General features: G+C 41.6%; 1 protein-coding gene across 2 annotated transcripts in view; it reads right to left on the bottom strand.

Annotated features, from left to right (window-relative positions):
• mast3b (microtubule associated serine/threonine kinase 3b) overlaps positions 1-13,536 on the bottom strand; it is a 28,882-nt gene that overhangs the window by 8,182 nt on the left and 7,164 nt on the right. For both annotated transcript variants that reach the window (XM_046391687.1, XM_046391689.1), the window contains 9 exons: positions 11,248-11,336; positions 10,011-10,083; positions 7,503-7,581; positions 5,297-5,454; positions 4,002-4,077; positions 3,431-3,640; positions 1,241-1,342; positions 662-794; positions 143-210 (listed from right to left, as the gene is read on the bottom strand). In XM_046391687.1, coding sequence (XP_046247643.1) covers positions 143-210; positions 662-794; positions 1,241-1,342; positions 3,431-3,640; positions 4,002-4,077; positions 5,297-5,454; positions 7,503-7,581; positions 10,011-10,083; positions 11,248-11,336 — 988 coding nt within the window. The remainder of the gene's footprint in view (positions 1-142; positions 211-661; positions 795-1,240; positions 1,343-3,430; positions 3,641-4,001; positions 4,078-5,296; positions 5,455-7,502; positions 7,582-10,010; positions 10,084-11,247; positions 11,337-13,536) is intronic.

Below are 13,536 nucleotides of genomic sequence, written 5' to 3'. Positions count from 1 at the left end.
ATGGTTTACTGGCAACTACAAAGAAAAAGCATACATTAAGAGTGCACATATTTTTAGTTTTTAACCTTAAAACATAACTTCTTAGATTGTCCAATACTGTGCACGTTTACAGGTAGTCAGTAATAATAAAGTGAAAGTTTACCTCCACATTAGCATCTGGCTCCACTGACACTGAAGGGCTGGCATCATACTGCTCAAGCTGCACCATGTCTAGAAACAGAAAGAGATTTCACATGTTATTAGACATTTTTCAGTGAACCTCACATTCTGTTAGACCATCCCAAAGTTGTCGTGTGTCATGTATTGTAGAGTCACGTTCCGGAGAAAAACTGGTTCTACCGTCCAGCTTGTTTATGTGGCAGTAAAACCTTTATGAAATATTTAAACTGACTCAACCTGACTTTCAGCCTGCACAGTAACACCTCAGAGGACTTTCCCCAGTCTGACCTGCTGCAGCTATATTTTTGTATAAATGTTCATAAAGGTTTATTATAGGATGCAAGTCCGGTACCATTACAAAGTGACATGAAAGACATGTCTATCACATTTCTCTCACAGTGTGTGCTGTCAGGGGTGTCATCAGCTCTGAGCCACACGTGAGAGCCACTTTGGGCTGCAGTGCAAACTGAACTCAAGGCTTCACTTCCAGACAGAGCTTTACCTTCTAATGGGTCCCGGGTCAGACCCAGCTGACTGATGATGTACCGAGGGATGTCGGTCTTGATTCCCTGGCCGACTTTGGCATGACCTTCTGCTGCCTCCAGTAAGTGATAAAACTCTTCCGGGTCAAACTCCTGTGAACAGCATTCAAGTCTCATCAGTCTGATATCCTGCCAAACTGAACTCAGAGCAGGAAATAGCGAAAGCAAGTGTTTAAACTGCATCACAGGTGCAGTTCAAAAGGCAGCTGTAAGCTGTAAGCTTTAAGGTTATTCAACTTCTCATCCTAGAGGCTTCAAGTCCAGTCAGTTTACCCACAAATTATTCAGCCATGTGGATGTTTTTGGTTTTATCTGTTGAGGTTTTGAAATATCTGAGCTTTTTATGTACTAAAGGGGAAACACTGTTAAATTTAAATATCATCAGCCTCGTGTTCTGGTAACACACACACATCTCAGTTCAAAGAGTGAATAAAGAATCAGAATCTCATTCAGTCCAACCTTTAACATGTACTGACTTTTACTTGTTTCAATCGAAGTAATCTCATTTTCAATTAGGAAGAGATTTTCTCTCAGCTTACCAGACACTCCAGGAGGCGAGCAGGCCGAGAGATTACGATGAGGATCTTCCTCACCAGCTGAACGATGACGGCTACCTCCTCACTTTCAGAGCGCTCATAGGCCTGGAAATCAGAATGGGAGCAGGGTTTATTTTTGCAGTACTCTCAACCAAATGACAAAATCAAAAAAGATTATAAAATTTACTTTAAAATCAGAAAAGACAAGCTTCTGACCAACCACGTACTTTTCATAACCTTCAGAATTACTTAAAATCATTTAAAATAACAATTAATTGTGATATAAAGGGCAATAAAAGAGAAAAACTGTTTTCATGTTGCCATATTGTGAGACACAGGAAAAAAGATGGCATGTATGCATCTTAGATGATCTTATTAAAGACTTCATTACACTTTATTAGTAATGTATTCTTATGAAGCCAATAAAATGCGCAGAAAATGTAAAACTGACATGTGAAGAGGATGTAAACCTCCTTTGTCAGCAGGGCTTAGTTTTGTAAGTAGAAAATGCTTGATAAAAAGTAGAAGGGGTTGGGCGGGTTGGCACTTTTCCAGCTGTAATGTCACTTCCTCTACCACTGCTTAGTGCTGAAACAGGATATATATAGATATAGATACAGACATAAATATATAAAATAGTATGCTGAAAGCAGATGGGGACAGCCTCAAAAGCAATATGTAAACAGACGCTGCCTGACAGAATCTAAATGGGGAGAAATTATTAGAAAAATCACTGGGTTCGTGTGTGGGTGGACTCATCCACAGCCTTTCTTGTAGACGACTGGAGTGACAGTCTGCTAGTCTAACAGAGGCTGCATGGTATACTGTGTATTTATGTCCAAGTCATATGTACAGTCTGTGCCGCGACAAGACTGACACTCCTCTCATCAGTCTCTTAAATATAAGGTTACACTCAGCAGCTTAGCTTAGCACAAAGACTGCAAACAGGGGGAACCTGCTAGTTTGGCTCTGTCCAAAGGTAATTCAATCTGTCTCCTCGCACCACTAAAATGTCAAACTATTCCTTCAAATTTCTCTGAAGTTCGAAATATTTGCACAAAAGGAGTTTATTGTGTGTTACTCTCTGATCATGCCAGACCCATAGTCCAACGTGAATCCCACAATGTGGATGTGTGAGAAAGACAGTGTTGTTACTAGAAAGCCACAAGACCGACTACTAAAACAAGCCTTTATTATACGACTGAAAACACAGAATCCTCACATGCTCACTAAGTGTTAAGGCCCCTGAGAGAGGAGATCATCTGCTATTTTGGAGTTTCTCTTGATGACGTCTCTGTATGTGATGCTCGTCAACATTCACTTTTCACGGTAATAAGATAAAAAGCTCCTCTGCTATTTCATGTGATGTAAAGTTCAAACCATAGAGTCGAAGCACCTGAGTTAGCATGCATGTAGACAATGACTGGAGGGTGAATAAAAAGCCTCTCTTTGCAATCAAAATGTTATTCTTTGTTGAAAACATTAAGAGGTTGTGCTTAAGAGTATTTTTTTCCCCTCCAATTACTCCAAGGTAAAATATCAGACAATATTTACCTGGCAAGAGCTACTGAATGCAAAAGTGTCAAAGCTTCTACAAGCTGAAAGCAATTTGTATCATAACACGTATCAAATCACAAAAGAAAAGACACTGACAATCTAAAAGACTGAAACTGTCATTTTATCCCTGAAAATTTTAAACAAAGCAACCTTGGCTCACAAAGTGAGTCTTCAGGTTTGTGTGTGTGTGTGTGTGTGTGTGTGTGAGACAGCATTTGTTCCACTGTATGGGAACAGACTTATCAGTTCAGCTGGAGGTACAGCGAGTCGGCCATGCCTTCTGTCTGACAGCATGCAGAGGAACAGGAGAAGAGGTTGCTATAGAAACTAACATTTTATCACAACACAGATAAGACCTGCGACAGAAAAGTACCTCTCGACGTTTCCCCTACCAGATCTATAGTGTGTGCCTTTGGCTATCAGACTGTTATTGAGCGCTGTGCCTGACTGCACATTTCACACAGACCGATCAATCGCCTTTCATAACTTCAGCACATCCGAGTGTCCAGATGAAGAGTTCACATGTGTTATCTCATCAGTTGAGGCTCAAAGCTGTAGTGTACAATTAAATTAAGTACATTTTTAATCCTTTTTTTTTTTTTGCAATCGTCATAAACCAGCTGGCTGTTTCCTAACCTCGTGAAGCAGCTTCTCCAACTTCTCCTGGAGCTCAGCAAAGTATCGCGAAGTAACCAGACCTTTCTGGGATTTGTCCAGACAGTCTCTGACCAGTTCGACTAACTGGTGCTGAATGAATCCCAGCACCCCATCAGCAAAAGGGAGGGAGTTTTCTGGAGAGCAGTGGGTGATAATTTCTAACAAGCGATCCTCCATCTGGGCTGTGGCCTGCAATGACACAAACTCACAGTTAAGGCATTTTAAAAGGTTCGGGAATTATGATTTTTTTTTTTTATTTAAACTCTCCGCAGCACCAAATGTCCATAATATTTCTGTGGGTGGGTACATTGTTGACCCAATGATTACTGAGCCACCTGCTGTGGTTTTTGGCTTTCAAAGCTCAGTTTCCATGCTATACTGTTTTATTTTTCTATTAACAAAGAGCGCTACCAACTAATCTTCAAGACACTTAACATTTTACCATGTGTACAACATGTCTTCCAGGTTAATTACGATTAAACTTTGTTTTTGTTAAGGTGTATTCAACAAGCTCACAAGAGAGCAACGTAAGGAGTATGTTGTAATGTACCTTTGGAAAACGTTCTTTGTAAACATGGTTCATCATGACAATCTCATTGTCAAAGGAGACACTTGATCGCCCGGGGCTGCAACAGAACCAAAACAACAGATTAGTGTATTTTAACTGATCAACAAATGCATCTCAGTTTTACAGATAAACAATCAGTCTCCTCTAAGTGTGTGAAAGAAGTTATGTCATCAAGGCCATCAGTCAGTTCAGTTCAACCCCCGCCTCCCGAACGTCAACTCATCAACTCTGAACTGACAGCTCGGGCTTGACAGAAAGAGGGTTTTTTGAGGTCAACATTCACACGTGGAACATTTGATCCGAACCTGCCAAAAGCAATACTGTGAGCCAACGTTCGACTTCAGTTGCCCATAAGCTGGTAATGCTACAATAAGAGTGGATTTCAATGTCAGGTTTCTCTTTTTGATGTGTCTACATCCACAGACAGCAGAGGTTTCTTTGGGCCAAACCGCGTGAATCATCGACATCGCTCAATTAGTCATGTAGTGCAAAATCCACTTCAGTATTGAGGCCATAAGACGGGTGTATTTATACAGAAAATCTTGCCTGACGAAGCTTCGAAGAGAACAGATGGAGGGAAAACCTATCACATGCTAACAGGCTCCTTAAGCCATTTTTTTGTCATGAAAGACGCCTCTGTTAAGGCTGGATGGCTGCTGCCCAAAACTCACTGCTGCAGCTCACCGTGGCTGTCTGCATCAGGGACCACCCCCCCAAACCACCCCCTCCCTTGACTATAGATCAGCAGCTAGATCCCCGAGGCGCTCTGTTAGCTAGCATGCCCACGCACGGCACACCATGATGCCAGAACGCATAGCACTCAGGCATCGCACAAACAGCGCAGAGCAGAGCCAACAGACAAAAGTTGTCAAAACCACACAGCTCTGCAGTCAGATCTCCACCTGCCTGCCGGCCAACGGGCATGTGTAATCGATCCAAGGCGCCTCAGACGCCAAACGCTGCGTTTGTTTGTGAATTTGTCTTGGTCATACCCATGCACAGACTTCTGACAGTCTACCAGTACATAACAACACCAAGCACCTCAGGAAGAGTGGGGGAAAAAAAGAAAAGAAATTGCTGTCCAATGTTAATCTAAAAGTTTAACATTGCTGTCCACAATAAATTTTAAGTTTTATAAAGAACCAAAAAATACTTTTACACTTTTAAGATTTTTGCACCATTGCTTCAGCAAAGCACCTCTCACTCCCAGCCAGTCAGCGAGCCCGTTACAAAAGGAAACAACAACACTAACGCCTGGTGAAATCGGGGGTCTGTACCTGAGGCTCCGAGAACGAGGTCGTATGCCTGTCGAGGGCCGCCCATCCTCGTCAGTCATGCTGTCTGTGCTGCGGAAGTGCTTGAAGAGGAAATGCAGCTCATCTTGAGTTGGCTGGTAGGGAAGCTGGTGAAGACGCTCCTGGGAGGACGAGGAGGACTGCAGACACAAAAGAAGGTCATCAGCCAGGAAAATCTTCACATCATTCTGACGATAATTCCGCCAAAAACATAAGCCACATTTAGCATCTGTTCAACTCAACCTGAGATAAAAGTTTTGATGGCAACACTGAATCATAATGACTAATAACGAACTGAAGCGAATTCTGAAGAACATGAAATAAAAACATTAAGATTGTGCAGCTGCTTGGACTGATGTCAAAGGGTTTAACAGTCATATCTGGTAGACAATAGGAAACTTTCTCTGACCTAAAATGGTTTTGACAGTGATCTTTTATCAACACAAAAAGACAAATAACTGATTTATTTATAATTCAGTTTGAACACCTATATTTAAAGAGTATTTATTTATGCAGTTCTCGACACACAAAGTGTCAAAAAGCCTAAAAGACAAAGGAAAAAAAGTCAGAAAAACATTCTGGAGTGTATTATGTGTGTATTATGCTCAAAATATTAAAAAACAACTCCCCAAACTGGACTAATCCAGACTGTGCTGCCTTACTGGGTGATTAACAAGAACAAATTAAGCCAAAGATAGATTCAAAAGGTGCCAAATGTAGCATTTAGTGTTCATCAAGCTTAAGATCACAGTTCCAGTAAAAACCCTTCTACTTCCTTTTAGAAAAGAGGACGTTGCTACTTGTCGGTGCCGCTGCAGCAGTAGTAGGTTTGTGTTTGGCTCCTGTCTCGTGAGTTTGCTTCAAATCTGAGCTTCTCAGTCAAGACGCTGACAGTTTGCGCAGCCATGGTCTCATTTAAAGGAAGGAGGTAATAATTTATTGATGTTACCACCTTTAAACCAGCACTTGGCTGTCAGGAATATTCCGCTCACTTCATATTTACTTTCTGGCTTATGCTGACGGCGGCATAGAGCGCTCTGTGCCAGTAGGAAGCCAAACTAAGTCCAACCAGCTGATAATAGACCTATGGGGCATTTATTTATGAAGCACAAATTCGCCTGCTGTATGAATTTAGAACAGCAGTCAAAGAGTGAAAACTTAACGCCTTTTCAGTCAATAATGAAAATATTTCTTCAGGTACTGGTGTAGACAATAATCAAGCCCTCAGTGGCGCCATGATTCACACAGACAAGTTCCATGTGTACTGAGGCACTGCGTGAACCCTTTTCAAACTGAACGGCACACGGCGTACGTTGCCGGCAAGCTGTTAAATTTCGCAGCCCATGTGTCCTGAACAGAAGAGGGCCAGAGGGATGGCATCTGTGAAGTCTCGTTCTAAAGCCTCAGTATAAAGACGGCAGTGAGGGCCACTGAAGAGCACTATTGTCCCCGCTGACCTCTGGGCCTCTGCCTGGGCCTGCCCAGTAAACCTCCTTATAATAGCCACACATGGCGTACTTTCACCACAGACTCGGCTCATTCTCCTCCTGCTGCACACTGTTCATTTGAATGTCGTTTGATCACACCATTCTGTAAACTGAGAAAATTGCTGATTTATTCTATGTAAGATATTTTGTATATCGGATTCTCAAAAAAGTCTTTCTGGAAAACTAACTAGTAACTCGTAAGTAAGTTTGTGATCTGAAAAAACAACTTAACTTATTCTCCCAAGTGTAACTCAGGAAATCCGACAAAACATGACAAACAACATGAGATTTAAGGTCATGTTATTATAATTACCACAGCAAGTGGTAATTTAAAAAAACATAAAATAAAAAACTGAGGTCTCCATGAATTGTGATATAACAAATATGTCATGTTGTGAGGTTTTGTTGAAAACCTGTCATAAAATAATGTCACTTAAGGCATTTAACCTAATAAGTACAACAGCGAGAGTAGAAACACACACTCACTTCATCTCCTCATTAACATGCATATACACAGACTGTGTGTGTGTAATACTTCTAACACTGGGAGAATGACTAATTCAAGCAGATGATGGAAGAAAACAATTAACAGTTTGTCATCTCGGGCTTGGCATTCACACTTGGGCTGAGTGAGGTGTCAGATCTGCCTGGCTGCCATATATCAACCAGGGAGGACAGTGCCGTGCTTTGGGATGACTTACCGAGACAGTGGAGCTCGGCGGGTTGGTTCCATAGCCAGACGAGGGGAGGGATGCCAGGGACCATCTCCGGCCCTCAGCTCTGAGAGAAACGGACACGCGTGTTACATAAGCCTCGGCAGCATTGGCATTAGTTAGCATTTCATATGTGAAACTCCTTACATAACAGATGACGGAGGAGTGCTGTGACTACAAGAGCATGAAATTAATGTCTTCTTCCTAGTAATATATATATATATATAAAAAGGGTTCTCTGTGTCCTCACTTGGTTCACAGCAGCTCCTTTGTTGCTATATGCAAATCGAGCTTTATCTTCACACAACAAAACAAGCATAAAACACGAGCTTTAAATGCCAACAGACACGGTGCAAGAATGTTAAAAAGAGCTACCTGTCGGCACGAGCCAGATGACTGAGACCATGACAGCAATAAAGAGAAAAGAGAGAAGCAAAGAAAGTGGTTTCAGTGAGTTTTGGGTATCTACCACAAGTGATCCTGTGACCCCTGGCATTCAGCTGAGGGATCAGTACTGACAAGGTTGCTTTCCTTGCCAGTTTTCATCCCTCCAAATACAAGGAGGAACTAGCAAACTAAATTAATTTGAAGACATACTTTACATAACAGAAACGAATTTTCACTTCAAAGTATGACCAGCGAGAGGATCTCATTTCTCCAGTTTGGATTTTGCAACAGCAAAGAGTATAAAACACACACCAGAACCGAAGTTTAAAGAAAACGTCATGTGTTACAATATTTAGTGCATTGTTTGCAGAAAAAGCAGAGGAAACAAGGAGGCTTGTGTATAATTAAATATATTTGCCCAGACAGACTGAACGAGCAAGATCATAAAGAGTGATGTTAAATAGAGCAGGACAACTTCACAATGCTGTTTTTACTATTTCAATAACTAAATAAGGGCAGAAATTGCTGTAACTGCATTCTAACGGCTACCTATCAACAGTGATCCATCTGATTGTTTCTGAGCTCAGTTAATTCACTGATTATGAAGAGATTCAGCAAACACTGCTACATAAAATAAACCAAGCAAAGTCAGAGTTTCTAGCAGCAGTGAAGGCGGTCACCGTCCTGCGAGGCTTCACCACAAGAGATGATGATGAGCAGGTTGTCACCAAAACGTTGCATTTTCTCTTAACTCGGTGCTGGAAGCTTTTCTTCAAACAGACACAGAACTTGATGACGTTTTAAGGTTTTACTCAAGGATTATCTTTCACCTTGACAGTAAGACACACTGGTGCCAGCACTGACTTTCTCAGATGAAGCGTCTGTCTCGTTCCCATGGCGTTTAAGGAAAAAGGCACCTGAACTGTTCTTGACTTTCTAACGGCTGTTCTTGTGCGTCTTCGAGGTGCCGCCTCACTTGTAGAAAAGCTACACACGCCTGGAGCGAGACAAGCATGTTGCCATGGGAACTGAGGTGAATGATGTGCGAGTGGGCTTCGGGGGTACCCTCGATCTAACTGCACTCATCGTGCTGAGGGGGAGTCAGCTGTAAGGAGACCTGGCAGAGGTGCGAATGCTCCAGGCTGAGTCATCCTCTGTCACCTTACTGCTGTTTCTCTTCAGCCTCCGAACTATCTGCCTCTGTCCCAGCACACACACAGCAAATCTCACAGGGAACCCTCACAATGTGATTCACGCATTACATTTATTATAGTAATGAGTTTGCAAATTTGTATTTGGTTCAATGTTTCTGGTTTCTGAGCAGCTCCTGTTTTTTTTTTTCTATTTGTTGTTGTCTGTTTGTTTTTCCTGATTGCTAGCATCAGGCAGCAGTAGCATTAGCAACATGGTTACCATTAGCAGCCTGGCTTCTGTCCATAGAAAGAAACAACCGTAAGAATCCCAATTCAAACTAAAACTCGGAGCACTGCGATAAAGCAGGCTAAAATGCCTGATTAAGTCGGAAAGGCTTCGTTACTTGCTGAGCTAGTGGAAACAACGTCAACACGATGTCGGATCTGAACCGTCTCATGTTCCGTTGGTACAGGGAATGACAAAGATGGAGTAACAGACTTTTACGTTTTATTTAACTTTCTAATGTGAGCACAGTCATAAAAATTATTTCATACATAGGGCAAACTAAAATACATTATGCGTAAACTAGAGACACTGTTAAATTGATAAATTCCATATAATTTGTACCGTAGTGTGACCTCGAGGTCTTTTCAGCAGCGCACAACAGATCAGCTGAACACGCAAAGAAAAAAAAAAAAAAGGTGAAATATGCCCAAAGGCCAGCATTCAACATTCACTCAACAGCCACTTTATTATGTACGCCTCTTCAACTGCTTCTTAATGCAAATTTAATCAGCCAAGAAACCATCTTAAAAGCTATTAGAAAATCACAGACCTGTAAAACTAAAGTGTTACCTTTCTATTTATATCTATTTTATCTAACTATGAAATGGAATCTGAAGTCCTTCAGATGTGACAAAACAAATACATCCTTCCACATGGGGAAAAGCATTTAAGTGAGCTGTGTTCACATACCTTCTGGCAAATGGAAAGTTGAGGCAGGCGCTGGTCGACACATTTCGAGGACTGTCTAGAGGGCTGCTTGCAGCTGAAAGAGGAAAGCCAAAGTTACTACGGATACTCTTCAGACCTATAATAATGAGCCCACGAAACAGAACAGAAAAGACCACATGGCTGCATTTACAGGTGGAAACAGTCCAGAAAGGGTGACATCATCTCTACAAAGGAACCCTCAATCACTGCACAAACCAGCACTTCAGAGAGGTACAGGATATAATTTTGGTATTACTTTTCCAAACATTTCAGTACATCTCTCCTTAATTCGGGGGAAGTGGGGGGCCTCATCCAGTTGTGTCTCACTACAGTCTACTCTACTTGAAACGGAGGTTCTTTTACATTCAAGCAGTTGTGTACCAATCTGAAGACAAGAGAGGGAGCTAATCAGAGCCTGACTGCACACAGTGATTAGACAATCCTCAGCATGATTGAGTTCAAAAGGGAGCACATCCACATACTGCTGGTATGAGGAGCTCTTGAGTGACAGAGGGCAGCTGCTTTATGGGATTAAGGGGTTACTCACAAAGTAGAAGGACGCCAAACGTTAACAACTTGTTTGCCTCTGAATTATCTTAACACATGCTGCACTTTCTTCAGTCTGATATCAATTCTGAACATCTCCATAACCTAAAACATTCAAGTTTTGGCATGACAGTTGATTCAGATGTTCTGCAGAGGCTTGAATGTTTCCATACTGCCAACCTCTACATTTAAATAACTGAGATTTGAATATGTGATTTCTGTGTGTGTGTCTGTGTGGTCTGTGGTCAAGTGCAGACAATACAATTTAAATTCAGCAGTCATCTGGACTGATATTCAACCATATCTCAATCGTGCAGGAGAGCACAGATGAGTCATTCAAGTCAAGTTTCAACTACAAGAGCTGGATTCAGAAAACACTGCAATGGGCTGTGTTGGTGCGGGAATGTTTCTACAGAGCAAAGTTGAAATACAAAACAGAAAGTCAAGTTTAGAAGTTAATTAAATACCAAGACCCCACACACTGCAGTTTATACTTTTTTGATTCAAGGCTGTGCACATCTGGTTATCAAAACTGCACTAATGTTGTCCTTTGTCTGAATGCTTTTGAGATAAAATGTAAGTGAGCACACGGCTACAAGGTTTGTTCTTGCAACAATGCTCCCGTTGGGACCTGCTGGAGTTAAAAGCCATCATATGTTGCAAATGATCTTACCGGTGTGGAGTGACAGCGGAGAGAGTGGCCGGGACAGGGTGGGCGACGGCGTCCCGACACCGAGGTTCTTCCTGTTGCTGCTGCGACAGCTGAAGAACAAAGACGTAAGGTCAAAAGACTGCCGAGTTCAGCACACATCACTCACTTGCATCTCTCATCACAGTTTGGAACAAAATGTCTCTGCGGTATTTTGCATACTCGGTGACGGCAATGACCTGTGAGCCAGTTAAATCTCTTAACCTTTTAGCCTTAGTTTTAATTTAGTCTTGCGTGCATTTGAAATATGAAATATATGGAATTCCATCAATTTGACACAAACAGATTTATATTACTGACTGTAGTATTTTCAAGATGAACACAGCCTCAACATTGTCACAGGGGTAAATAACAACTTTCCACATTCATTATCACTGCCACGCTTGTCCTTGTGCACAGACGTCATCTTATTTTTCAGCGTTATTTGTCCAACAAGCTTCTGCTAAAATTTCTCCTTTCAGAGGTTCACTCAGAGCACCGTGTCACTGCTGGGATGCCGGCATGCAGCACTGGAGGAAACTATTTAATGGGAACAATGCTAAGATGATTCTGACCCTTAGGTGTTCAGTATGTATTTATATAAGTGTGTGTGTGTGTGTTTGTGAGTGTATTGAGCAGCAGCTTCAGGACACAAAAGACATTTTACAACAGTAACACTGGGCAGATAGATTAAAAAGACACTTGACCTCTAAAGTAGCAGTGTGATCCACTAAGCTGCAACTATCCTTTAGCACTCAATAAGCCTGAATAACACCAAAATGCATGCGTGTTTGTGTGCAAACTGGTAGGCTGGTTGGTGGTGGTAAAAAGGCAGGAATGTTCAGATTTCTGCTTTATTTCTGCTTGCAATCCTCATTGAAACATGAAGTTTAAATCATACAACTAACACTGATTTTCAAGGTTATTTTCCTTCCTTCCACTTTTTAAGTCAGTGTTAAGTGAAGTTTTGTTTTCCTGACTTCTTCTTTTTTTGTTTAGGACTACTTTGCTTAATTTGAAGAGAGATATTTCACAGGTATGGGCAGATATCCCCGATTAAAACAAAAGGAGACTGGAGAAACGCTATGGCGCCTGACAAAGAAAATCCTTTTTATTTTTTGCTGGTTTAAGCTCACCAGATAACAAGACTCGGCAGTGCCACTTTTGTTAAGATATACGAATACCCTCACCTTCCTTTTTTTTCTACTCAGTTTTAGGGTGTCAATCTGACAATTATTTTTTATCTATAATAATGTTTTCGATTCGATTAAAATGTCAAAAAAATAAAGTGAAAAAATGCTGATTACACATTGGCAGAGCACATGATGTCCGACCAACAGTCCGTGTAGGGTTTTCTACTATTTTCGCTCAAAAAATGACTTTTCTGTCAACCCCCTAATCGATTGATCGACTCATTGTTTCAGCTCCACTCAGTTAATGATACTGAAAGACTTTTGGGACAGTAGCTGAGTGCTACACCAGCCTATGCTCTTGTACTTCATGCCCGCGTCTCCATGATGTATGTGCGTAGGAGATCGTTTCTGGTGACAATCCAAAATCTGCTTAAACCAAACTAACTTTATCAGAATCACATCTTGAACTACGTTCGTGTGACATACGGGATGATGATGATTGTCAACCACAAGCAGAACTCAGGTTTCTGAAAATTCTCTCAGCACCTTCCCAAAAACACACACTTCATGGGTCTGCTACAGATGAGACGTATGATACTGAGCTGAAGAACTGAGACTTCTCTGCCTCTGCCCACTGAGATTTAACTCTACACATGAGATTATTTACGCCCTCAGAGCAGCTCTGCCTTGAGAAATGTTTATGTAACTGCAACTCTAATCTGCAGGCAGATGCGTGACACACCAGCACGGTCATGTCAGCTGAAGAGGGAAAACCAATGAGAGCCAAAATACAAAGAGGAAACCTCCTGTCAACAGACTAAAGGCTGGAGGGACTGTGTGCAGTAACAGCAACAGCAGGTCCAGCTTGAGCCACAGATGTCCAAGACTGCGTGTGTGTTTAAACGGAGGGAGGGAGGAAGGGCTAAATGATCCCCTGGTTCTGAAAAAAGGAACAAACTCTGACAAATAACAGTCAACAGATTTTACTGTGACACCAGGGGCAAACGGCTCAACAGGACCTCACATGATCAGCCATATCATATCTGAATATCTTTCAGTTATGGAGAGTTTGTTGAACAAAATTAGAAATTTGCTTCTGGCTTCTAAAACACGCGGATTACGATTTTTCTCAATTTTATAT

This window comes from Scatophagus argus, chromosome 6, assembly GCF_020382885.2.
Source record: "Scatophagus argus isolate fScaArg1 chromosome 6, fScaArg1.pri, whole genome shotgun sequence".
NCBI lineage: Eukaryota > Metazoa > Chordata > Actinopteri > Scatophagidae > Scatophagus > Scatophagus argus.
This window is presented reverse-complemented; position numbering and strand designations above follow the sequence as displayed.